Source organism: Gopherus evgoodei, chromosome 4 (assembly GCF_007399415.2).
Source record: "Gopherus evgoodei ecotype Sinaloan lineage chromosome 4, rGopEvg1_v1.p, whole genome shotgun sequence".
Classification (NCBI taxonomy): domain Eukaryota; kingdom Metazoa; phylum Chordata; order Testudines; family Testudinidae; genus Gopherus; species Gopherus evgoodei.
The window spans coordinates 68,588,508-68,616,185 of record NC_044325.1 but is presented as its reverse complement, the minus strand read 5'-3'; the positions used below and the strand labels follow the sequence as shown (position 1 = coordinate 68,616,185).

At 42.0% G+C, this 27,678-nt stretch overlaps 1 protein-coding gene across 1 annotated transcript in view; it reads left to right on the top strand.

The window, feature by feature from the left end:
• RGS6 (regulator of G protein signaling 6) overlaps positions 1 to 27,678 on the top strand; it is a 482,257-nt gene that overhangs the window by 359,468 nt on the left and 95,111 nt on the right. Inside the window, exons 4-7 of the mRNA XM_030559656.1 lie at positions 14,968 to 15,018; positions 17,097 to 17,203; positions 21,768 to 21,819; positions 24,950 to 25,014. Of these exons, the coding sequence (XP_030415516.1) occupies positions 14,968 to 15,018; positions 17,097 to 17,203; positions 21,768 to 21,819; positions 24,950 to 25,014 (275 nt within the window). The remainder of the gene's footprint in view (positions 1 to 14,967; positions 15,019 to 17,096; positions 17,204 to 21,767; positions 21,820 to 24,949; positions 25,015 to 27,678) is intronic.

Genomic DNA, 27,678 nt, shown 5'->3' with positions numbered 1-27,678 from the left:
CCTCCCCATGATTACAGTGTGCAGTAGTTCCATTCCCCTTCCAAGGCTATCTCCTCTAAACTCCTTTGTAGCAGGAATGTGCTTCAACACCCTACAATACAAGTTGGGTCTCGGACATTTCCCTTCTTTGTGAGAGAATTTTTCCACTCTTGCAGAAGTGCTGCCCATCTTGCTTCAGAGTCCAGTGTCAATGACAGCAAGTCAAGGAGAAAGGCAAACATCCTAGTCATTCACTTTAATGGGCATTCAATATCTGACAAGGTTAACCCTCTATAATCTGATTAGTGTATCAATTTATTTATGCAGGCATGTTCTCTGAAGCAGCAGAAGGGTGTTGTGCTGCCCAAGTTTGGGGTCAGAAGAGACAAGACACATGGAAATGTTGCACTTTGTGTAATGGTGCAAGCTTTGCCTCTCAGAATGCATCTCACCTCACCTAGAGAATACCATTTAACAGCTTCAAAGAAAGCCATAGACCTTAACTTGTACAGGAGAGCTGAAGGAATGGATGAATGGGAATGGTATATCTGTCCAACAGGTGAGCCAGTAATCCACACACAAGTGTGGGACATGGAGAGGAGCAGAATGTTTGCTACATATTTATCATATGAAGAACCTAATCTGGCCCTCTAGTTGCTATATCCCTATATGATGCCCTTGTACCATTTACCTGGAAAGACCACTGAATGTGTTGCTTCCTGTCATGCTAATAGGTGATTCTTCTGCTTTGTATAAAAGTATTACATAAAAACAACACAAAACACACAACTCCTCACCACCACACACACCTTCGTTAAACATTAATGTTGCAGAATCAAGCGCTCAAAAATTAGGAGTTAAAATCAGAGTTAAAATTTCCTGTGCAACCTTAATTTGCTGCCCTGGTGTGTGTGCATTATGAGACAGTCTTTAATGATATGATCATACACTATTTTTTCCACATGGCCCTGCCTCATTCAGTGAATGGCTGATTATTCAATATTTCTTTTTATCCTCCACATTGAGTGAGTAGCCCTGGCCTTATTTGTCTCACTCCATCCAAACCCTGCACTGAAGACAGAATTCTTAATTTCCTCATGGGTGTTACTATGGTGTTCTGACCCACGATAGTATTTGAGTGCTTCACAAGCACTACTGCATTTATCTTCCCAACACCCCTGTGAAATGAGGGAGTGGTATTAACCCCTGTTTATATGTGGGGAACTGAGGAACAGAGATTAAGGCCAAAATTGTCAAAAGTATCCACTAATTTTGGGTACATAGGGCCTGATCACTTTTTAAGAGTGCTTAGCCTTTTTTTATAGCACTTCATGTGTTCAAAGCACAGCTCCAATTCTGCTTCAACTGCAATTGTGAGTCTTTGGCACTTCTGAAAGTTTAGCCCCAAGTGTCTCATATTGGACACCCAGAAGATGAACAACACACAACTGTCTCATATTGGACATCCAGAAAACGAAGAACACACAACTGTGAAAATTTTGCCTCAAGCGATTTGCTCAGCATCACATAAAAACTCTGTGGTAGAGTCAGGGGTAGAATCCAGTTCTCCAGGACAGCAGTCAATTGCTTTAACTGTAACACCATCACTTCTCTTCCAGCAGTCCAATCCAAAGCATGTGAACTGAGATTTTTTGCAGGTTTATAACCGGGGCAGATTTTCCCAGGGATGGAAAAAGGCCCCTCCCTGGTACCTGGGCAGCCCCTGCTAAATTTCAAAATTCTTTCTCCAGAGCAAGGGGACACTAGAGCTTCTTAGCTAAATGGTTATAAGATTTTTTTTTTAACATAGACAAAACAAATTTTTCTTTAAGTTCATTCTTGGAAACAGTTGAAACATTTTAGCTCAAACTACAAAATAATTCAGCCTGAAGCAGACACCTGGCATAGAAAATTTTAACCCAAACAGTTAGTTTGGCAAAGTTATGCACAGCTGAAAACAGGGCCTTATAATAAAGTTAGACAACCTTAACTAACTAGCTCCACCTATAATAAAGTAATCCTTTCCTGTCTCCCTCCGTATCCAACATTCTCACAGTGGCTTTTGCAGGGAAGAGGAAGAAAAGGAGGGCTACAGAAGAAGCTGAGGAACAGTGTTGTCTGTGATGTTTCCCTGCCATCTCAGTTCTTGGTAATTCAAAGTGATAAATGGTCTGTGCGGATGCCTATAGCAATGTTTTGTGCCATGGATCTCTCTATGCAATCAGCATTAAGGAAACTACTAATGGGGTAGAGCAAAATGTAGAAAATAAATGAACTGTAATCAATGATAACATCAATTTAATCGTCCGACACACTGAAAAGTAAGTAACAAGAAATCAATCAGAAGGAGGAAGAATGCTGTCCTATTAGGGAGTTAAGGAAGAAATTAAAGAGGATAAGATCATTGCAGAGAAGCTAAATGATTATTTTAAATCTTTTTTCAGTGTGACACATTTTCAGAGTTAATAGAAGTTGTGAATGATCCACATTTCTGAAAAATCAGGCCAATTATTTAGATGCCTACAGTAAATATGGATTAAAGTACCTAACATTAGGCACCCTCATTTGCAAATGTTCTTAATCTCTCTATCAGTTTCCCTTTCTGTAAAAAGGACTAAATAATGCTTATCTATCTCACAGTGGATGTGCAAGAATTAGTTAATCCATGTTGAAGGTTTTCAAGATGAAAAGCATTATATAAATTCTTTTGATCACTTTCATAACAAGCTCCTTATATGAAGTTTAAGATACATTTATTGTACTTGAAAACTGCAAAATTTGCATAATAAGAATTTCCCTACCCTTTGCCTTGCAGAGCTTTTCACCTACAAATCAATTCAAGCAGAAGGGGATTATAACTTGCATTTCCCAAATCACATTGCTGAGGATAAGAGTGGTGCCAGGAAATATGGAAGGTTATAAGCCATGATAATTTTTTTTATCTTTAAAGCAGCTGGGTTCTTTCCAGCCCCAGTGTTTCTGAACTCATAAGAACCTGTAAAACGTTCACTGTCCCCTCAGATTAATCTTGATTGAACACAGCTTCTTTTTTTACAGGTTTTGATTTTTTTCAAAATTTCTTACACCCCTTTTAGCGAAGCATAAGAGAGTAAAAAAAAAAGCTGATGGTACAGTGTTTCATTTTACAGAAACACATTACCAGTACTGTTTAAATGTTGTAAGTTTAGTTGATAAAACAGTATTTATTCTTTGATTTTAATAAGATGATAGTTGAGCTGTATCCTTTGCATTCTTCAGCTTTAATTTTGCCTATCAACATTGGAGTTGTTTTTTTTCAAAGTTTCCTCCTGTCTAGTTCTTGTGCTCACCATCCTCTTGCAGATCATATACTTGGCTGCTGAGAAGTGCCTATCAGGTTGTGAATGAGCAGGATATTAACTGATGATTTATGATGTTATGAATCTATCCAGAAGGTTTTATAAAATAAGCCATGAAAGCAATGACATTAGACTCCCCCAGTGTTGATGTCGTACTATGGTAAGCTACCTATCCAGCTGTTTGTTATTTTTGTAGTACTTTTGTAATACAATGCTGTCTACACTGTAAGGTCTTTGGGGATAGGGATTGCCTATTCGCTAGGTATAGTCCTTTGTTATTTTTCATTAGTACTGTGATCACTGCTTAAGCCCTGATCCTGCAATTTATTGCACAAAGGGAAACTTCTATACCTGTGTGGATCCCAAGGGAGGTGAGGGGGGGATCTGAGCATGCACAGCAATCTGCCATCATGCTAGGAATTGTAGGATTGGGGGCTTGAATTGTAAACTGTTAAATAGACTGTAAGCTCTTTGGAGCAGGGACTGTCCTTTCATTCTGTATGTATACAGTACTAGCACAACAGGACCTGTAGGTGCTGCTATAATATTAATTAATGCACAGGCAAGACTTAAAGTGCACATAATGTAAAGAAAATCCTAATTGCTAAAAAAATCCATGCTGCTATTGCTGTGATGAGGATCCATGCTGACATTGAGCAGTGCAATTATCAGTGCTACTGAGGAGGATTAATTGTCACACTTTCAGACAGAAGTGCTGAGGCTTTTCAAGCTGACCCTAAACTATATTTCAATGATTTTTTGCAGGCAAATCCTATAAACTGTTTCCCTATATTGTGACACAATGTAAAGAAGAGTCAGAGAGATCACTTTTCCATCACAAAAGTTGGAGCACTATGCAAAATATGTACTGTGGCCAAAATTCTAACTCCCTACCCAGGCAAAATTCCCACTGAGGGGGTTGCCAAAGAAAAGATGTAGGGCTGAGCTCTGAGTAAATAAACCATGCTGGGAGATCCCATAATAAACAGTTTTGTCCTTCTGCAAGGGTGGTTTTAGTTCAGGGATGGGCAACTTATGGTACTCGTGCTGAAGGCAGCACACAAGCTGATTTTCAGTGGCACTCACACTGCCTGGGTCCTGGCCACTGGTCCGGGGGCTCTGCATTTTAATTTAATTTTAAATAAAGCTTCTTAAACATTTTAAAAACCTTAGTTACTTTACATTCAACAATAGTTTAGTTATATATTATAGACTTATAGAAAGAGACCTTCTAAAAACATTAAAATGTATTACTGGCATGCAAAACCTTAAATTAGAGTGAATAAATGAAGACTCAGCACAGCACTTCTGAAAGGTTGCTGACCATTGTTTTAGTTGTTTGTTTTCTAACATGATCTGGATATTGTTGCCAACCCTCCAGGATTGTCCTGAAGTCTCCAGGAATTAAAGATTAATCTTTAATTCAAGGTTATGTCATATGATGAAATCTCCAGGAATTCATCCAACCAAAGATGACAACTGTAGATCTGGAAGTGAAAGCATGAAAATTAACCCCATCATTCCCAAATGCACCATGGAGGCAAATGCTGCCCTCAAATACACGTTGGTGCAATTCCATTTATTATTTATTGATGTCATTATTAGCAGAGTATGGAATGATCTGCGCAGTTAAGTGTGCAAAAATGTTTATATTGTAAAGGGTTATTTTGGATATTTATGACTTTTTCAATCTTACTGCTATGAAAGAAATTTGATAGGTTTGGTCTTAGTTTGGGAGAAAATTATTTTGAAAACCTTGTGCCAAAACAGCTCAGTTGTTCTCAAGAATGAAATGAAAGAGGGAAACCTACACTTCTGCCGCTGTTGAAGAAAAAAAAAGAGAGAGAGAACTGACTTTTGTAAACAGCTTCAGTACATCAGTGATAGATGGGAAATTGGTGGGGAGATAGTCACAGCTCTGCCTTTTGGTGCTCTGGAGATGGTTGTGATTGGTCAGAGTTAATATATGGAGATATACCTATCTCATAGAACTGGAAGGGACCCTGAAAGGTGATTGAGTCCAGCCCCCTGCCTTCACTAGCAGGACCAAGTACTGATTTTTGCCCCAGATCCCTAAGTGGCCCCCTGAAGGATTAAACTCACAACCCTGGGTTTAGCAGGCCAATGCTCAAACCACTGAGCTATCCCTCCCCCCCCTTATGGGAGTATGAACATGTATTTTGCCCATGCACACTGAATTTTGTTATGCAGTCTCTCAGTGGTTGCCAATGGTCAGTAGATTCCGCTCACATGCATAACTTAGGAAAATTTGTAGGCTATGCTGCATCTTTCTCTACAATTAGTGAATAAGTATTGTGGGTCATGGGGCATATAGAAGATTGTGTGGCTCCAAAGGATTTCTGTTGTCTTTTGTATGCTGTAGAAAGCTGAGTGTGGAAAGAGGTAAAGGCTTCTGGTTCATTGCTTGCTTATATAGTGCCTGTCCAGAATATTCCACTGATGTCTAGCAAACATGAACGTTCCTCCAGATGAACAGGAAGGAATTTCTTTTATGCTAATTTATTTAGTTTCTTCATTTTTCATTTGGAAAAAAAAAGTTTTTGAAACTTCCATTAAAACACACTGTAATATGCTAAGGTTTTTAAGTTAAGCACTCAGAAAGGAGGAAAGAATCAAGTTAAGAGTGGCTGTGGAACGTTACCTGTGCCCCCAGTGCATTACAATCTAGTCTTTTATTCCCTGATCATATAGTATTTTTCTTCAAGAACCTGCCTCATTCAGTGTATATGGTAGGCAAAGAATGAGGCAGAACTGTATGGCAAATTGATCTGGAATTATTGTTGTATGGTATGTAATGAAGGAAATCAGTGTACATTGTACCACTACCTCATTCGCTCCCAAAGTGGCAAATTTTAGTCCTCCATTCTTAATGCTGCAGCTGAGTAGTTTGAGGTCTTGTGCTCCCAATCACTGGAAAGGGCATTAAGACACTATCACTGATGCTTAGCAGCTTGCCCCATACCTACAAGTGGCTATTCTTCAACAAAAAAACTTCAAAAACGGACTCCAAAGTGAAGCTGCAGAACTGGAATTAATTTGCAAACGATACCATCAGATTAGGCCTGAATAAAGACTGGGAGTGGTTGGGTCATTACAAAACCTAAACTTAATTTTCCCAATGCTAATTTCTCCCTACTGTTACTCACACCTTCTTGTAAAACTCTCTGTAATGGGCCTCTCTCTTACCACTTCAAAAGTTATTTTTCCTCCCTTGGTATTCCGCTGTTAATTGATCTATCTCATTAGACTGACTCACACTTGGTAAAGCAATCCTCATCTTTTCATATATTTGTACCTGCTCCTGTATTTTTCACTTTGTGCACCTGATGAAGTGGGTTCTAGCCCACGAAAGCTTATGCCCAAATAAATAAATTTGTTAGTCTCTAATTTGCCATAAGGACTCCTTGTTGTTTTGGCTGATACAGACTAACATGGCTACTACTCTGAAACTTGCCCAAGATCATTATTCAGGTTTTTGAGTAACTCGGAAAAAGAAAAACTGAAACTTTTACAAGCCTGTCTCCTGCTCTGTCTTCATTTCTGCATTTCCTTTAAAGCTTAAGAAATATTTTGAGCCTCTGAGTTCTTTGTTGTTCAGGGAATTCATTTTCTGTTCTCTTCAATTGTATTTGTATTTCTTACAAATAAAAGTAGTTTTCCGCTCACTAGAGACCTGGGCCTAGAAATATATATGCAGTGACATACACATGTGTGGTGAGATTTTCAAAATGTACTCTGACAGGTTAGGAGCACATCCAATCCACTGATTTAGTAAACAAACCCCTCAGGCTCCAAGTCCCACAGCCCAGAATCAGCAGTACATTCCCTGTTATATGCAGTAAGTCATTAAGGTTTTTAGGTACTGCTAGTGGCGGTTACTTGTTCCTTTTTTCCATTCCAGTGCAGGGAGAGGAAGGTAGGTAAATCCAACTGTGGCTTCATTTAGCTTCCTCCAAATGGCCTTCCCAAAATAGGACTGACTCTTCTACAAGAGAAGGACCAGGCTAGGTAGGATAGAAAAGTGCTGAGTATAGCTGTGGTGATTCAGTTCATTAAATGCATACCACCTGGGGCCCACGCCACTTGAACATCCCTTTGTATTTTATCTTTTCATGGCTGGCTTGCTATTTGTCATGCTGACAGGCACTGGCCTTCTGGAAACACTAGGTACCATTATGAGACCACTAAGGCCTAAAGTAAAAAGTAGGAAATGGCAAGAATATAAAGTTGTTCTATCTCTAAACCAGATAAGCAGATGAACGGTTATAGTTATACCTTATGTTCAGATAGATTCAGTCTTAGTGTTGTTATGTAACTTCACCTACAGCTGCTTCAAATAACATCCAAAAGCAATAGTGTCCTTGTATATAAGGGGGAAATAGATGTCTCCAAACTGTTAACTATCTTTGAAGTGGGTATGTTGTCCCAGAGGAACGTATGCATATAGATTATAGTGGGGGGAGTGGTAGCAACTCGTTCATTTTGAGTCTCCGACACTTTCCATTATAAAAAATTCCAACTGTTTAAAAAAAATACTTCAATGCCTCCACAGTTTGTGGTAGGAACTTGAAACTTGGCAGGGTCAAGTAGCCCAGCCAAAGTATTCTATTAAATTGGTTATTAGGAAAGCAGGGAAGAAGAGTAGAATATGGACCCTAGAAAACCTCCAGAAGAGACCTTCTTTGGTAAAGTGAATTGTTTGAGAACTTTTAGTATGGTCCCTAGGAGGCCAGTAAAATGAGATTCTGAGAGGAATTTAGTTATGGATGAATGGCTTTAAAAGAATTTGTATGGTGGACATGAAGAAGAGGAGGTCTTGTTAAAGAGAACTTGTTCCCGCTACTCTGACTTTTATAGATAAATGCGAACTCGATAATTTAAGAGCTGGATTAACTAGCATTTTATAGATGGCTGAGATTGGGCTGTAGTGATACAGCCTATGGCAGAGATGGATCTGAAGCCAAGGTAAGTCTATAAGTTGAAAGTGGTTTTGTGGGCGAAGTGTTTTCATTGTGACTGAATAATAGTTAGTGACATAGGTATTAATGTGACGGTAATTAACAGGGGAAAGAAAGACTTGTCATTGTCCTGAAGTTGAATAATCGGTCTTGGCAGATAAATAATGGTTCAGCAAACTCAGCAGAAAGATAATCTGCCTGCCTGAGGAAAGCTGGAGAATGGCCATAAAATCCTCCAGTCTCTTGGCAACACTCAGAAATGACTTTTTTTTTAAACCAAGACAAATTAAGATCCATGATTTCATTTTGGATTTGGATTTATTTGTGGGTTATGCTTTCAGTTCCTATATATACTATGTAGTATCAGTGGGCTGACAAAATGGCAATAAATTCTTGTGTGGCTGCTCACAGTTCCATCAGTAAGGTTGAAATAGGAGCTGTAAACCAGTAATTCTATTTGAATTTTTCAGGGTGGATCAATGAAAATTGGGTTGAGAAAAAGAATAAGAGTTTCAAAATACCTTTTTGGAAGTTTTTCATGGGATTGTCACTCTTTTTTGCAGACAAAGCAAACTCTGGGATCTGTGCTTGCTTCCACATGCTGCTCCTTATGTGCTGATCAATACAATATCGATTATGTATTGGGGGGGTTCATTTGTGTCATGATTTTTAACTTTTTTCCCATAATTAAAAAATGTATCAAGCTGAACATACTGTGTTTAGCAGTGACAATGTAATGTCTAATCAAGACAAAAGTGGAGTCAGAGGGAAAATGAGTCTGGTAGCCAGGGGTGAAAGTAACATTAAGCACTTACTGGTACAGGGGTTGGGCCTCGGGCAGAAGGGGCGGAGCTAGAGGTCAGCATCCCCCAGCCAGCCCATCCATATGTTGGCTGCTGATGTAGGAACTGAGTGAATGGACTATGGAGTAATATACAGCAGGAACCAATTATTTTTTACCCTCCATCTAGAGATGAGCCTGAACCGAACCTTATATCTAAACACCTCTGAACGTTGGGGAAGTTTAAAAGCAGAGCTGATCTTTGTTGCTCATACTATTTAAAATTGCAACTTCTGTACAGAAATCTCCAACCCAGTTTAATATCAATTCATCAACACAATTCTGGTGTAAGTTGGCGCAGTGCCATCCAAGTCAGACTGGCACTGTTGTACATCAACCCTGAGTTTGCCCTTCAATCTCCAAAGTACTGACTAATCTTTCTGTCCTTCTCTTTCATTGTTCTGGCATATTAGAATGTTGTGAATCATTTCTGTGATCCTTAATCTGAACTCACAAGATGTGCTCCATGCAAGGGATAATTCTTCTGGTTTGATTTAGGCAGACTGAACCCCATGGTAATTAGTTGTTGTGAGTATAACACTCTGAGCTCACAAAGCACTATCATCATAGAATATCAGGTTTGGAAGGGACCTCAGGAGGTCATCTAGTCCATCCCCCTAACAGATTTTTGCCCCTGATCCCTAAATGGCCCCCTCCAGGACTAGAACTCACAACCCTGGGTTTAGAAAGCCAATGCGCAAACCACTGAGCTAGCCCTCCCTCCCCACTATATAATGCCATGTATTATTGTGAGTACTGAAAAATTGTGCATGGGTGTAAATCTTTCTAGTTAAACTGAATATGTGTTGAAGAAGTCTTGCTGTTGTGTCAATATCCAGAGTGATGTGAAATCAATGCATTGTATTGGAAGGTGGGATTTCCCCAGTTTGGCTCCAGTATAGACTTGCTAAATTGCCACTGACTTGCTGTGTGACTTTGGAAAACTCACACTGGCTGTGTTTTACAAAGCTGTCTAGGGGATTTGGATGCTTACTTGAGACATGGCCTACATCATGGTTAGCTCAGTACATGGTTTAAACCAGGTGGCAGAAATTTGTATCCCATTGTGTTACATTTTACTGATCAGTAATAGCATCTGCTTATGAACTGTGACACATTTTCTGCTCCCATGTGTTTCATGCTGGCAGCAGAGTGGGCCATGTGCATGTAGGAAATCAATTCTAAAGGCCTTACACGTCTTACAAGAGAACTGCATTTGTTGTACCTGACTAGAGCTGAAAAGCCCAGACCCAATCTCTCCTCCCTAGCCTCCACAAACCTCCAGTGATATCACTAGCAAACAACACATTCAAAGAAAGCTCCCCACCCCCTAGCAAACATTGTCTCACTTCTTTCCCCAAGACATTACTTATGTGACTGATGTGAACTAGACTCATTTCGCCGGTCTATGAGTAGCTGCTCTGTTCTACTGCTCTAGCCTAGGAATCACCTCTGACAGTTATGGGTGAAAGTGTTAGTGTATGCATCTGATGAAGTGGGTATTCACCCACGAAAGCTCATGCTCCAAAACATCTGTTAGTCTATAAGGTGCCACAGGACTCTTTGCTGCTTTTACAGATCCAGACTAACATGGCTACCCCTCTGATACTTGAGTGTTAGTGTAGAGAGGTTAGCTGGGGCTCATCTCTCTCTGGGGTGTCGGGGACAGGTTCGGGAAGAGGTCTAGCAGGGATTTAGTCCGGCTACAGGAGTCTTCCTCCATAGCCTTTGTGAGAGCAGAAACAACACAGGTAGTCATCAACCCAGGCCCTAGGTTAGGGTGGGGCAATGGTGAGTCAGGTGCTTAGGCAGGGCCGACTTTAGGATTTATGGTGCCCTAGGCGGGATTATTAAACTGGTGCCCCTGTGCCTATCTTGCTCTTAGCAACACAAACATAAGCTTACAGTATTGGAAAACTTGCCACAGGCATGTTACTAAAATCAGTTTAACTTAATTAAGCACACTGTAATGCTGATGAACTAGCACTAAAAAGTAGCACTATAGAAAAAATTCTCATTTGACAGAATGATGCAAATAATATAATTTTTTTAATTTGTCAACATTTTATTGGAAATGTATATGAAGAGGTATTGAAACAAGGATTAGTTTTTAATTAAAAGCAATCTTTCTAGCTTTTTTGGCTGCAAAATCAGTAACAATGTCATCATATGACAAAGACAAAGAGATATCTTGTTCGACTGTAAGAATAGCAAGACCAGTCAAGTTTCCTGACTTATTGTAGAGCGGAGATAGTTTTTAATGAGCTTTAGTTTTGAGAAACTCCATTCTCCTGATGCTACTGTTACAGGAATTGTCAGTAGAATATGAGTGGCAAGTTTGCTGGTATGAAGAAACTGTACAATGTCCATCATTGATTTTGCATGTGGCAACAACTCAATTCTTCGTACAGTTCAAGTCCATTTAAAGCAAAATGATCACCATGCTTCAGGAGGATCTCTAGGTCAGGGGTCCACAACGTGATGCCCGCGGGCGCCATGGCGCCCACAGGGGCTTCTCAATGCACCCACATACTGGCCGGAGGACGAGCATCTGCCGAAATGTAGCCGAAATTTGGTGGCATTTTGGCGCCAACGCCTCTGGATGACACTGCTTGCCGCCAAATTTCGCCAGCATTTCGCCAGATGCTCGTCCGCCACCATAGTCCTTCGTCTGGCACCCGCCAGACGAGAAAGGTTGGGGACCACTGCTCTAGGTTCTTGCACTTTGTCATTAGTTGCTCTTGTTTTCCTATTTCGTTGAATTTAGTCCCGCTCAGCCCGTTGCCAGCTGAGTGAATGGAACCTCAGGCTGTCAGTGGGTTGAGTGGCTCAGCTGGGGTCTCAGCTGCCGGCCTGCTCAGCCTGCTGCCAGCCTGGGGTTCCTTGGGGGTTTCCAGGTCAGCAGCGGATGCTGAGTGGGGCTGCCAGCCGGGACCCCGAGTGGCAGCAGGGCAGCAGCCGGAATCCCAGAGCAGCGGTGGGCTGAGCCATTCAGCCCACCACTGCATGACATCAAAAATCAGCTCGCGTGCCACCTTTGGCACATGTGCCGTAGGTTGCCGACCCCTGCTCTATACACTAGTAAGGAGATGAGCATATTACAGTTGTTGGAGGGCTCTATTTAGCAGTAACAGGGCTATAGGAAAGTCAGTCAACATTTTTTGTTTCTCTGATGAAAACTGGCCCACTCCCTTCCCCATACCAAACTTGTCACAAGTAATTGTCAACAACTTAATTTTCTGTTTTTGGCTAAGATATTGATTTTTAAAATATATATATATTGAAATAGAATTCAGGATTCTTAGCAAACATTTTTGGCAAACAAATTTGCTCAATGACAATCAAAATGGCAACACACTACTGCTTTCATGCTTGGCTCACCCCCCACCCAGCCTGCTGGTTCAACAGCTGCAGTAGAAGAGGAGATAGGTGGAAAACTGCAGGACCCCAAAATCCACATCTTGAGGTGCAGAGTGACAACAGCAGCAGCAAAACCTCAGGTCCGATCACACACCAATGGGCACCACCATCAGCTCAACGGACCATGGTGAAGTTAGCACAGCAGCTGATCTCAGGGATGGGGCACCCATGGAGCCACAACAGCTTATCCTGTCCTGTGCAGCTCCCCCCCGGATGAGATGGATCACTGCCAGTCCGGGGGAGCGATGCGCTCCCCAGCTAGGGTGACCAGATCCTGATTTTATAGGGCCAGTCTCAATATTTGGGGCTTTGTCTTATATAGGCACCAATTACCCCCACCTAGGGTGACCAGACAGCAAGTGTGAAAAATCAGGACGGGAGGTGGGGGGCAATAGGAGCCCTGACAGCCCTCACGCTGGGGGAAAGAGAGTCACACTCACAGGTGAGTTCCTTCCCCCATCCCTTCCCAGAGACTTCCCAGCAGCCAATCCCCTCCCTTAGACTGTGCTGCATTCGACTCTCTCTAGGACCCAGCAGCCCTGCTCTTACATTCTGCACTGCTTCCCGTCTGTCCGGGCTCCCGGCAGAGTGGTGCCCCCAGACCTTTTGGTGCCCTAGGTGGCTGCCTATTCTGCCTATGGCTAAGGACGGCCCTATGCTTAGGCCCTCAGGCAGGGGCTAAGCAACAACAGTTTATTAACAGTGAGCCCAGGCCCTGGGTCCAAAGGCCTGGGAGAGGGGAGACTGCCACCCATGAGTTGGGGGATGGGGGACGCAGGCCTGCCCACTCCACTACGTCCCAGACTGGGGCCCTAGCAGCAGCAGAAGACCCACTGCTGTATCAGTGGGGATCCTGACTGCAACACACCGACATGGGTTTTGGCAGTGTTACAGCCAGACTATTATCAGCTGTTCCTGGGGAATTTCTGGACTCCCCCCTTGAGGTACCTGGGTCGGGGTGGTGTCCTCAGCGGGGCCCAGCACCCTGGGTTCCTTGGGATTGCTGGTGCTGGGCAGGCTCGGCAAATCCTCCAGGTAGCTGGCCTGGGGAAGACCCTCAGCAAGTTTGCAGATGACACTAGACTGGGAGGAGTGGTAGATACTCTGGAGGGTAGGGATAGGATACAGAGGGATCTAGACAAATTAGAGGATTGGGCCAAAAGAAACCTGATGAGGTTCAGCAAGGACAAGTGCAGAGTCCTGCACTTAGGACGGAAGAATCCCACGCACCGCTACAGACTAGGGACCGAATGGCTAGGCAGCAATTCTGCAGAAAAGGACCTAGGGGTTACAGTGGACAAGAAGCTGGATATGAGTCAACAGTGTGCCCTTGTTGCCAAGAAGCCTAACAGCATTTTGGGGTGTATAAATAGGGGCATTGCCAGCAGATCGAGGGATGTTATCATTCCCCTCTACTCGACATTGATGAGGCCTCATCTGGAGTACTTTGTCCAGTTTTGGGCCCCACACTACAAGAAGGATGTGGAAAAATTGGAAAGAGTCCAGCGGATGGCAACAAAAATGATTAGGGGGCTGGAGCACATGACTTATGAGGAGAGGCTGAGGGAACTGGGATTGTTTAGTGTGCAGAAGGGAAGAATGAGGGGGAATTTGATAGCTGCTTTCAACTACCTGAAAAAGGATGGATCTAGACTCTTCTCAGTGGCACCAGATGACAGAACAAGGAGTAATGGTCTCAAGTTGCAGTGGGGGAGGTTTAGGTTGGATATTAGGAAAAACGTTTTCACTAGGAGGATGGTGAAGCACTGGAATGGGTTACCTAGGTAGGTGGTGGAATCTCCTTCCTTAGAGGTTTTTAAGGTCAGGCTTGGCAAAGCACTGGCTGAGATGATTTAATTGGGGATTGGTCCTGCTTTAAGCAGGGACTTGGACTAGATGACCTCCTGAGGTCCCTTCCAACCCTGATATTTTATGATTGATTTATGCTGCCTGTGCCATGCCTGACGCTCTGGGGTGTGGGCTCAGAGCTCCCTGGCTCCACTCACTCTGGTGTCCTGAGGGGCTCGTCTCTCTCTGGGGCATCGGGAACCCACACTGCCTCACTACCATTGGTAATGAGCAATGAGGTCTTTTCTTTCCTTGAGATACGAGGCTTTCACAAGCCTAACTCCTTGTGTGGAGAGTAGATTCTGTGGCATTCACATGCTGTGTAATTTAAACTATATCAAGATGCCTGTCATATGAGGCACTAGTGCAGGTTTATAACTCTAAATAAATAAATGTGAAATAGTATCACATAGGTAAAGAATCTTCAAGCCTACAGTGGGAATAGGAAAGGAAATGCATTGACCTGAATTTCTGTATCTTTTCTTCTTGTTTAAACATGGTGTCTCTTCACAGCTTCCAAACATCTGTAGTCTTACATGTGTAGTGCCTTCTGTCTTTGCAGGTACTGACATTGTGCAGTGGCTCATGAAGAACCTCAGCATCGAGGACCCAGGTAATATGACTGTTGAAACTGAACAACCTACCAGTTGTGTGTGTGTGTGTGTGTGTGTGTGTGTGTGTGTGTGTGTGTGTGTGTGTGTGTGTGTGTGTGTGTGTGTGGCATTAGATACTAGGTACCTGCCTGTCACTGAGTCGAGTGCTGATAAAGCAATGAGGTGTAGTCATCAGGACAGAAGCGGGAAAGAAAAGGATATGAATCATATTTACTGTCCCTCAGCATATCCGTGAATTGTAGAACCTCGTCCTGCTAATGCCAGAATCCTATATAATACTTTCAAGCCATTTGTTAAACATTTACCTAGGTGAAAAGGCCTGTTTTGCTTGAAGACTGGGGCTCTGACTGTACACCTATGGGCAGATCCTCAACTTGTGTAAACTTGCATAACTCTGAAGTCAACGGAACTTTGACAGTTTACATCAGCTGGGGAGCTATCCCCTGGTGTGCAGCTTGCATGAGAGGGAACTGAAGTTGCCACCGGTGCTGCCAAAAGTTGCAGAGCAGCATCCCTCTGCCTCAGTGCATTTCTCTCCAAGTAAAGCCCTTTGCTCCCTTTTTTAAATTTGTTGCTGTCAAGGTGTTTCCCCCCACTTTGAAGTTTAGGGTATGAAAAATGGGGACCTGCATGAACACTTTTAAGCTTAAATCTGGTATGCTGCCATCAGCCAGAATTTAGTGTCTGGCACACTTTCTGTTCCCCCAAAACCTTCCCTGGGGAACCCAGACCCAAACCCCTTGGGTCTTAAAACAAGGAGAAATTAACCATTCGCCTTCTTTTTCCCCCCAGACTTTCCCCTCCCTGGGTTGCCTTGAGAGGCTTCACACCGATCCAAACTCCTTGGATCTTAAAACAAAGAGGAATTAACCATCTCTCCCCCCTTCCCCCCCACCAATCCCTGGTGAGTTCAGACCCAATCCCTTGGATTTTAAAACAAGGAAAAATCAATCAGGTTCTTAAAAAGAAAGCTTTTAATTAAAGAAAGAAAAAGTAAAAATCTCTGTAAAATCAGGATGGAAAATGCTTTACAGGGTACTCAGATTAATATAGACTAGAGGGACCCCCCCCCTCGCCTGCCTTAGATTCAAAGTTACAGCAAACAGATGTAAAAAATCCTTTCAGCAAAAAGACACATCTACATGTTGAGAAAACAAACATAAGACTAATCCGCCTTGCCTGGCTACTACTTACAATCTTGAAACATGAAAGACTGATTCAGAAAGATTTGGAGAACCTGGAATGATGTCCTGTCCCTCTCAGTCCCGAGAGCGAACAACGAACCAAACAAAAAGCACAAACAAAGACTTCCCTCCACCAAGATTTGAAAGTATCTTGTCCCCTTATTGGTCCTCTGGTCAGGTGTCAGCCAGGTTTACTGAGCTTCTTAACCCTTTACAGGTAAAAGAGACATTAACCCTTAACCATCTGTTTATGACAGTTGCCATATTAATAAAGATGCTGTTAGCAGTATAGCATTCCAGCTGTTTGTATAATTTAGAGAAATGATGGGATTCGCTGTTGGAATGGAGTTCTTGTTAATGATAATGCACAATGTGCTTTGAATTGAATTTCACAATGTAGAGCAGTGAGACACCCTGTAAGCATCAGTGGGGACATTAAAATCATCAGGTTAACATTTTCAGTAGAGTCAACCAATACTATAAGGTTGGTTTTCACTTTTGTATAATTTGGTTAGAGAGCTGAGGGGTACACCAAGTCTGACTCTGAGCCACCATAAGATCTGCTGAAAGCAATGGATTCCCTAGTGCAGCGGTTCTGAAACGTTAGTAGCCTGAGGACCCCTATTTTGATTTTAAATTTTGCTGCAGACCCCCAAGAGCCCTGCTCAGCCCCAGGCCCCACTCCTCCTGTCCCTCCCACCCAGTGCCTCCTGCACACGGGGGAACCGTTGTTCCCTGGTGTGCAAGAGGCACTGGGAGGGAGGGGGAGAAGTTGATCAGCAAGGCCTACAGACCCCCCGGACTACCCTTGCAGACCCCAGTTTGAGAAACACTGCCCTAGTGTACATCTGTCTGACAGATTTTCTACTGTTTTCTTTCTTTCCCTCTCGCAGTGGAAGCAATACACATGGGAAGCCTTATAGCAGCACAGGGCTATATCTTTCCAATCTCAGACCATGTTCTTACCCTGAAAGATGATGGGACCTTCTATCGCTTTCAGGTAGGTGAGCCCTCTGCTTCCCACATTGTTGCTTCTATTATCACTGAAATGTTTACCTGTGCACTGAGTGCTGCTGAAGTTCATACAGTGCAAAGATCCCTATACTTATTGAGGACATTTGGGCACCGCCATGAAGTACCAGTGAAGTCCCTTTAAGAAAGTTTGTTCTACAGTTCCAAAGTATGTTTATCTGATGCCTCTGAATCAAAACCCCAAATCTTGAGGTAAGTCGTTTTCAAAATCTGAACCTGGGCCTGAATTTGGTGGCTAGTTTTCTATGTGTAATGGGCTGGCCCAACACAAAGATCGAAATACTTGCTAACATTGAAGTTTTAGAAATCTGCATCCAGTTCCATGCGCAGTTTTATATTAGGTTAGTTGCATCATCTTTCAGTTAAAGCATAGGTTTGGAAGTCAGGAGATCAGGGTTCCAGTTCTGGCTCTGCCACAGAGTCTCTGTGACCTTGGCAAAAATCATTTAAATGCTCCATGCCTCAGTTTCCCCATGTTGACTCTGTTCCCAGTGTCGTGTTTAACTGCAGGGCCTAGTTATTTTATACATCCTTCCTGAAATCTGTTGATCCAAGGCTTCCCTGTTAATTCACTGATTGGGCTCCCGAAGCTCCTTTTCTGTAACAGATTGTCTATTATTGAAATTGACCAGGAAAGAACAAAGGTGAAGCTCGTAGTGTAAAATTTCAGACTGAATTTGTTTCCATCTATTATATGGTCCATAGTAACGCTAATAATACCTGGCTTTTCTATAGCACTTTTCATCCACAGAGTTCAAAGCACTTTGCAAATATTTTATCATTATCCACATTTTATGGAAGGGAAGCTGAGGCTAAGGGAGGTGAAGTGACTTGCCCCAGGCTAACTAGCAGCCTGCATCAGAGCTGGGAATAAGTTCCAGGGCTCTTTCTACTAGGCCACCTGTCTTCCTGTCCTCTCTCTTCTGTTTATTGCTGCTTTCTCCATCATCTAACTCCTCCCTTCCTTCTGTGTTGCCCTTTGTTGAGCTTTTATTGAAAAGGCTTTCATCTCTGCCTCTGCTGCTGCTGCCACTAGCTCCCGCTGCCCTACTGCTGCATGTTGTTTTCACTTGAGAAGCAGAAGTACAGATTAATTACTAAATAGTCATTAACTCACCTGTACAGTTGTACTTTCCCACTGGGCCTCATTACCCTTTCTTGATATGTCTTTTAATTAGCAGGATGTCATCGCCAGCTGTCAAAAACTCCTATCCTCCACCCTGTCAGCCAGGTTCCAACATCAGGGTCATGTTTAACTCCCTTCCCCATTTTCATCCCACATATGCACTGTCACCAGATCATGTTGTTTTTTCCTTCAGTGTCTTTTGCTCTAGAACAGTGGTCACCAACTAGTAGATTGTGACTGAATGGTCTATCCTGGAGCCTCTGCCTGTCGATAGCTATCTCCTGCTGCTAAAAGTCCGGCGATGCAGTGGGGCTAAGGCAGGCTCCCTGCCTGCCATGGCCATGCGCCGCTCCTGGAAGCGGCCAGCACGACCCTGAAAACCTGGCATGGGAGTGCAGGGGTCTCTGCGCTGCTCCTGCCTGCAAACACTGTCCTCACAGCTCCCATTGGCCGAGAATGGGGAACTGTGGCCAATGAGAGCTGTGGGGGCAGTGTCTGCAGAGAAAGGCAGCACACAGAGCCACGTGCCCACATCCCAGGGGCTGCAGGGTCATGCTGACTTCTTCTGGGAGTGACTTGGAGCCAGGGCAGGCAGGGAGCTGCCTTAGCCCTGCTGCACAGCCAACCAGGAGCTGTCCGAGATAAGTGCTGGCTGATGGGAGCTCACACCTCTCCCACACCCCAACCCACAGCCCTGAGTCCACTTCCAGAGCCAGCACCCTGAACCCCCTCCTGCACCCTGAACCCCCTGCCCCAGCCCTGAGCCCCTTCCCAGAGCCAGAACCCTGTATCCTCTCCTGCACCCCAACACTCTGACCCAGCCCGGAGTGCCGTGCTGCACCCAAACTCCCTCCCACAGTTTGTACCCATCACCCACTCTTACCCCCAAACCCCAGTCCCAGGCTCAGCCCAGAGCCCCCTCCCACACTCCAAACCTCTTGGCCCCAGCCCAGAGCCCGCATCTCCTCCCACACCCTAACCCACTGCCCCAGCCCGGTGAGAGTGAGTGGGACAGGGTCTTGGGGAAGGAGCAGGGCAGATCCTGGGTTGCACTTAAATTCAAAAAGTGATCTTATGCATAAAAAGGTTGGAGACCACTGCTCTAGAACCTTGTCTACCCATTGGTCATCTCTCAATGCCCTGCCACATATTTTGCCTCAGTCATTCTACACAAAAATATTCTGCTAGAATCACTTTCCTATTCCACTAATCTGAATATATCAGCCTCTTGTCTTTGCATGGAATGTGTTAGGGTAGGTGTGACGGGAGGACCAGAGGAGCCACACTGAGGTTACTCAATTAGGGCAAACTGCAAAGCTGGTGAATATTCCAGTACTTAGATTTACCAAGCCAGCACAAAAAAGCTTCTGTAATACCTTACTGATTACCCAGAAGCCAACAACACGATTCCCTTAAATCAACCCAGCCTCAGGCCTCCGCCCAGACACCCAAGTCAACTATAATGAGGATTACTGAAAATCTTTTTCATCATATAAGAAAGTTCTACCAATCCCAAAGGATCGGACACATTACCTCCCAAGTTAATGAATATTTCAGATCTTACCCAAATACATGCTTACAAACAATTGTTATTATCTAAACTAAAATGTATTAAAAAAGAAAAGAGATACAGAGTATTAAAAGATCAGTATAGATACAGACATGAGTATAGTTCTGAGATTAGATTCATAGTAGAGATGATGAGCTTTGTATTGCAAATAGTCCTTTCAGAATTAGTCCAGAGGTTATAGTCCAATGTTCATATTCAGGGTGATCCAGATAGGACTGGAGTTCTCAGTCTTAGGATTTAAGTTTCCCCTGCATGAAGCATCAAGCAGATCTGAGATTAAAAGGATAAGGACACAAGACATTTTTATACAGTTCCAGGCCTTCTTTTGACAGCTCAGAGTCCTTAGGTGAACAATAGGCAATCATGGAGACTTTGAAGTAGACCTATTTCCTAAGCATCACTGGTAATTAGCTACATGGATTAACATAAGGCAATTGCCTGTTCTTCCACCATTCACAGGTGATTTGCTATACATTTCAAAGAGAGATTAATATAGTGATATTACTATGTTTACAGTTCATTTAAATGTTAAGATGTCCTTTTGATCTCTGAATTAACAGAATACAGCATAGACAGGGCTATTTGACTACATTAAGAACAGGAGTACTTGTGGCACCTTAGAGACGAACAAATTTATTTGAGCATAAGCTTTCGTGGGCTACAGCCCACTTCTTCGGATGACTACATTAATGACTATATTATTAACCTCTAACAAGATACGAGTACACACATACAATGAGTATCACTTCTTATTTCTCACAATATATGTTTGCATTTTAAAGTTCTAGCCTATCTACCGTGGAATGGCCCTCATTACCATTCGCATACTTTTCTAATATGTCTCTAGAGGTTGGATCTGGGTCATTTTTTCTGCAGGATTTAACCTTTCTGGCCATGCATCATACTTTGTATAAGTTTCGTTGAAATTATGTAACAATGGTAGTAAAAATGTTTTGCATGGTCATATTTTAATCAGATAATGTCACGGTAGGATTTGTACTAAATATTTTTCGACACTTCCATGTGCTCATTAGCAGTTCCTTTCACTGCTCCTAATCTGTCGTCTGTATGCGTGCAAAGTGCTATGCCCACCTTTGGCAGAGAAGTTACTCTTTCGTGCACATTAAAACTGCAATGTAACTACCATGTAGTTAATATTATTGTAATTAATTGTAATAGAAAGTTTAAGCTGGATGGTTACAGTGGTCTCTCTTGAGCAGAATGGAAAACGAATGATGTTAGTTTGGTCCTGCTTTCAAAACTACAATATTAGATGCGGTTTTGAAATTGGGAAAATCAGTTTTGCCTATTCTTAATCTGAATTGTATTGTCTTGTTAATTTAGAATGTAAATTGGGGCAGGAGACTGTATCTTCCTCTGTTTTGTACAGTGCCAGGGACATTAACAGTGCTCAAAACCCAATGATATGTACAATGTGTAAAAAGGCCACAGGAATATTCTCACACTTTTTAAAGATGGCTCAAGGTAAAAGCAGGTTCTTCTGGAGTGAGGAAGATTGCCGTAACAAGCCGATGCTCAAATGTAGGAGTGAGGGTGTCTAAAGATAATCTGAATATTAGGAACCCTGAATCTGTGTATTGGTCTCTTCATCTATCCCTAGGCACTGAATGCAGAGAAAGTTTGCCGATACCCTACTGATGGCCCAGTCCTGTGTCCACTGAAGTCAACTGCAGTATTTTCATTGATTCTATAAGAAGCGGGTTTGGACTTTAGGCTGTCAAGGGCATCATAATATTTATAATTTTCAGTTGCAGTAAGGTTTGTTGTTGTTTAAGCTTACCTGAAATTGTTAAAATATGATGTGCTGTTTTTCAGGCCCCATACTTTTGGCCTTCAAACTGCTGGGAACCAGAAAATACAGACTATGGTGAGAATAAAATATTCTAGTTTTTGAAAATTCCTGTTGAAAGTGTCAGAAGTAACACTATTGCCCTGTAGAAATTATTTATTAGTGATCTACAACATTTCATGCTCAGAGTTTCCTCTTCAACTCAAGATAAGGGCCGTATTACATGCCATCCTTACATTAGGTGAAATACCAGCTCCATTGAAGGCAATGGGAGTTTGCCATTAACTTCAATGGGGCCAGGATTTCACCCACTGAGTAGCACCTTTCTTCTCAAATAGTCCTACTGATTTTAACAGGACTATTTAGGACATAAGATGATAGTCAAGTGTGAAGGTATAAGTATCTCCCTTGTAAGAATTAGTAGGGCCTAGTAGCATAAAGATTGCTTCTGTGGTGGAATACTCTCTGATCTATAGCTCAATTTGAACTATTAGTCAATAAGCGTTAATCCTGTTTGGGCTGGCTGCTCAATAAACAGTTATCTAACCAACAATAACATACGATTAGCAGCGTCAAACAAAAATTAAGCTTTTCTGATACGTGACATTAAAAAACATGAAAAGGAAAAATATGTTTAAATTACCAGATGATAACTGGTGATAAAAGAATAGCAATGGTTTATGAGCTAATAAATCACAGTACTCTATATTAAACATCTGAGTGGCTGAGGACAGGAATAATGCATAAAGAAAATACAGCAGTGTTGTCCTCTTTAGCTGTCTCTGTGCATTATTGCTCTCCTGTAGAACTACACTGTTCTCATATTTACATGATAAAATCAGTTATTCCATCGCACTGTGGCATTGGCAGAGGAAGTGAATTCATCTGTGTGCTCATAAAACAAAGGCTTCTGGAAATGTTTCTTTAAAAGATTTCTGTAACTAAGGCCAATTTATACCCCAAAAAAAATATTTCCCCCCACCGCCCCAGGCAACAATCATTCATCACTGTGGATTTTGGAAATAATATTTGGTAGAGTAAACGGGAAGCCCATAACTGTGTGTAGAGCTCATTTCCAATCCCCACATACAGTGATAGTTATTAATATCTTTCTATGTTTGCCTAAGTGTAGGGAACATCTATGAAAAGCCATTGTAAGAGTCACAGTAATGTTTATTATTTACAAAGGCATTTCTAAATATTTTAATGGTAACCACTGTGTACAATGTATGTGCACAGTTACACTGAAAATACTTTCTGTACGTATCATAGTAACAATCTGGAAACAGAAGATTTTTTTCAGTAGCATTAAGTGAAAAACTGGATGTAGATGCAATGCATTGTATGTAATAGTGCCCTTCAAAGAAAGGCGTTCTGTGACCTGCCCCAAGGCTGAAAACTTGCTGCGGATGCATTAGCTTTGAGCCCCTTCGGGCTCATTTTCATGTATCCAATATAAGCATTTGTGTATCACTTAGGCCATGTGGATTCTTCAGAATCCTGAATAAAGCCCAAAGTGGCAGTTTTCAGCTATACCCAAATAAAACTGAAGTCTCAGTAGCTGTCTATACATTTTTTTTACCTGCATTTTTGATGCTTCAAAGACATTGATGGGGCTGAAACTGGCCTTCTGATGATAGTTCAGTCCCTGGAATGTGGAAATACCCTGAGATGACTAGATCTGGATTTATTTTGACCCTGTAAATGGCTTCCAGATGAAACTACTGTTGAAATATGTAAATACCAAGAATAACAATACTTGAATTAATCCAGTCTGGTCACTGTGCCTCTAATGCAATATCTGAATCTCCTCAGTAGAGGTAGTTGAAAATATTCTGTCAATTTTTAACAGAAAATTGGGTTTTTAAATAAGTGAAGGTTTTTTGTGGAAGTGTCTGTTTCAACATTTTTATTTTTTCAGAAAATCAGAAATCTGTTTTTCAATGAAAACTTGACATTTTCTATTGAAAATTTTGATGAAAAAAGTAATTTCCCTCAGACAAAACCCTATTTTCTGAGCGGTTCTTCTATAGACTATGGGTCAGATTGTATCCATCCCTGAAAGAGATTAGGAGAGGGTGTAAAATAGGGACTTTTACCACATTCAGATCCAGGTTCAGGTTTCAAAGACCCCAAAGATTGGAGACCTGGATCCATATTATGTAAATTGGATCTTAATCTGAATTTGACACAGCTCCTGTGTAGGGTAAGATTCCGTGTTCTGGTTTCAATCCATAATAGAAGCGAGGGGCCAGTTGCAGAGTCCTGATGCTAACTGCCTCAGAATGCAGGATGGTACAGAATACACTGAGCCCATATCAACCCCCAGTATATACACTCATAGCAATTGCTATGGTAACTGGTTTTTGTGTTGGACTAAACAATGATTTTAAATGGGAATAAGCAAATGGAGCTGATGAATCTTAAAGCAATGAATCAAATCGAAAGAGGCACTCAGCTCCTCTCAGGATTTGGCTCAAATTTTTATTTTCATATCAATAATCTGTAGGGTGACCAGACAGCAAGTGTGAAAAATCAGGACAGGAGTGGAGGGGTAATAAGAGCCTAAAAAAGAAAAAGACCCAAAAATCGGGACTGTCCCTATAAAATTGGGACATCTGGTCACCCTAATAATCTGAATACCTTTTCAGTAAACAAGGGAAGGAAATGCAGAAGATATACAGGGCCACTCACAAGAACAGTCCTCTCACTCTCTGTGCTGTAGCTGGGAGAAGGATGTTCAAAAAGGGGATGAGGAGACAACGGGGTGATGGCTCTGACCCCTTCCACACCAGCTATGGAGCATGGCCAATGCACTGATGAGAGCATCTTTCACCAGCCCCAGTAGCAATTATGCCTTTCTGAGACTCGACTCCTCCTTGGGCTCCTCCCCATACTCAGGGCTTTGTTGATAAAGCCATAATATAGCCCATAAAATGCAAGCAGAGCTAAGTCTAAATAAAATGGCTTTTTTCATGCTTATTAATTGAGATGTCTCCAGATCTTTAAAGGTTATATCTTCCCATGAGACTTGAGACTCCTACCGTGCACAGGAAATGCTAGCTAGGTATCTAGCTGTATCATGCCTAAGGTCAGGTTTAACTATGTGAATGAACAATACATGCACAACAATGTTCTTGGTTGGTTTTTTTTCATCCTGTAGTAACTGCCTTTTTCTGAATTGTTTTCATTATGGCTCTCCCCTTAGCCATCTATCTTTGCAAGCGGACCATGCAGAACAAAGCTAGGCTGGAGCTGGCGGATTATGAAGCCGTAGGTATACTGATGTTACAGTTCATGGGGCGGGGAGCAATGCTTTCTTCAAAAACTGAATCTTTCTTCTTAGTGATTTGAATTCACCTTTAGCAGGGAACTCTCTATTTTATTATCACGATTATTTTATTATTTTATTTTATTTATTTTCAAAAGATTCTATTGGTTAATTCTTGAGAGAACGTCAAACTCCTAAACGGGGATGTCTTTGATACACATTTTAGTGTCTCACCTTTAAGTATCCACAATATACTCCTTCAGAGATCTGGGGCAAGTTGCACAAGAGCTTACACTGGGCTGCTTTTCTGGTTAGCTTTTGTCTTTACAGGACAAAATGGGGTGATAAATGTTTAGATATATTACAAGGTTAGCATTCTTGGACAATTACATTGCCGCTGATGCATATCTCATATTTGTAGACTCTCAAAGGAACGATTTACAAAAAAATGAATTTGAGCTAAATTTTCCAAATTCCATATACAGGCATTAGCTATGTTCAGTAAAGAGGCATTGTCAGGCTAAACAGCAGACATGTGAAAATGCCCTTAACCTATGTTACAAGTCATTCACTTTTTGCATTACTCTGAATGTAGGCAATGAAAGCATTCTAGCCAACTGCACTTTTGTTTATAATCAGGCGCTAGTCAATCTAATTTTCAGGTTCTGCTTTACCAGCTCAACAGAGTAGTGGTTGAGTTTCAAATACTTCAGTGGAATGTTTGTTTGAAAAATTGTTTCTATTAGAAATGTTTTTTAATTTTATGAAATCATTTTTATTGGTCTTAGGTTTTGTTTTAAAACAAACAAACAAAACTAATTTCCCGCTCCCTTCTCATTGTTATAAAATCTAAATTTGGGAGCAAATGTGACCTAGCAGTGACCTGTTTAATATATCTAATTCATAGCCTAGCCTGTCCCCATCATGCCACAGATGTGCCCTGTACTGACTAGAGATAAAGAAAGAACCCTCTATTGATTGCTTTTGCACACAAGAGACTATGTATGCTCCATTGGATCCTTACACACAAGTCTTGTTGGTGACAATAGGAATGGTATATAAATACACCAAGGACAAAATATGGCCTTCAGTGCCTGACTGGAATCATGCTGCTGCTGAATCCACATAGGGACTGCCTTTCCATGTACAGTAGGAAATAACAATAGACTGTATTTTCTAGCGACAGTATACTGAGTTAAATTCTGCTCTAACACTAATCTAAATCTCTCATTGGGCCAGAGAGAGAGTAAGCATAACTCTGTTGCCTAGCAGGTAACACAATGTCCAGGGAGACTCAGGCTCCAGTCCCTGCTCCAATGTCTATGTGTGTATTTTATAAAACATGGAAAAAATTCAACAGGAGAGATTGGAAAAGGCCTATCCCAGAGAACCATATAGCCAAATGGTTAAGGCAGTCTCTTGGGAGATCTGCGTTCAAGTCCCTGTTCCCAGTTGGCAAAGCTGAGATTTCAACCCAGGTTTCTTGCATTCAGGATGAGTGCTCTATCCACTGGGCTCTTGGCTATAAGGGCACCACCTCTTCCTCCTGTGTTTTATACAGAGGTTGATCCAATAGAGGTAGGTGGCTAGATGCCTAGTTTGAAGATCCTGCTGATGCTTCAGCACTGAGCAGCTCAGTGGCGTCAGAACTTAGGAAGATTTGCACATAGCCACCAGAAGAAAAAAAGGGCTTTTCTTCATGGGAAGTTGCGTGGAATAAGCTAGGGCAGGAATCAGCAACCTTTCAGAAGTGGTGTGCCGAGTCTTCATTTATTCACTCTAATTTAAGGTTTCACATGCCAGTAAATACATTTTAATGTTTTTAGAAGGTCTCTGTCTATAATATGTAAATAAACTATTGTATGTAAAGTAAATAAGGTTTTAAAAATGTTTAAGAAGCTTCATTTAAAATTAAATTAAAATGCAGAGCCCCCTCAGACCAGTGGCCAGAACCAGGGCAGTGTGAGTGCCACTGTAAATCAGCTTGCGTGCCACATTTGGCACACATGCCACAGGTTGCCTACCCCTGAGCTAGGGTGTGACTTTAAAGTGCACTAGCTATTCTACATGAGCTCCCCATGTGGGCACCCTTACTCTGCACTAACAGTGCCTTTGTGCAGTGTAGCTTATCCATTTTTAAGTTACTAAGCTAAACCTCACAAAGGAACTTCTAGTGTGAAATAAGAGTGTCCCCATGGGGAGTTAGTGCAGAATAGCTAGTGCACTTTAAATTCACACCCTAACTTACTCCCTACTAACTTCCTAGACCTCCGGCCCTAGGGGACTTTGCTAGCAGAAATGTAGGCAACTAGGGAAAGTAAGTCCCTTCAGGGGTAGGCAGCAACCAGGCAGTGATTTTGAGGATCTAAATTTGGGACTTAGGCACCTAAAGTGGCAGTTAGGAGCCTAAATTCCTTTGTGGATTTAGGCCACAGATTCCATCCCAGTAATGCTACCCTTGAACAGGTAGCATTTGCTGCTTCTGCATATCTCCAGTTTCATTATTTTTAAAAAATTATAATCACTCAGTCACCTGACTAACTAAATTCTATAAGGATCCATTATAAAAAAAACAAAAGGCCTGTTTAGCACCAGCATTAGCACCCACACTTGCACTCATGCAACAAAGCTACAGTACTAAGTACTTTTGCATTCAAGTGTCTATT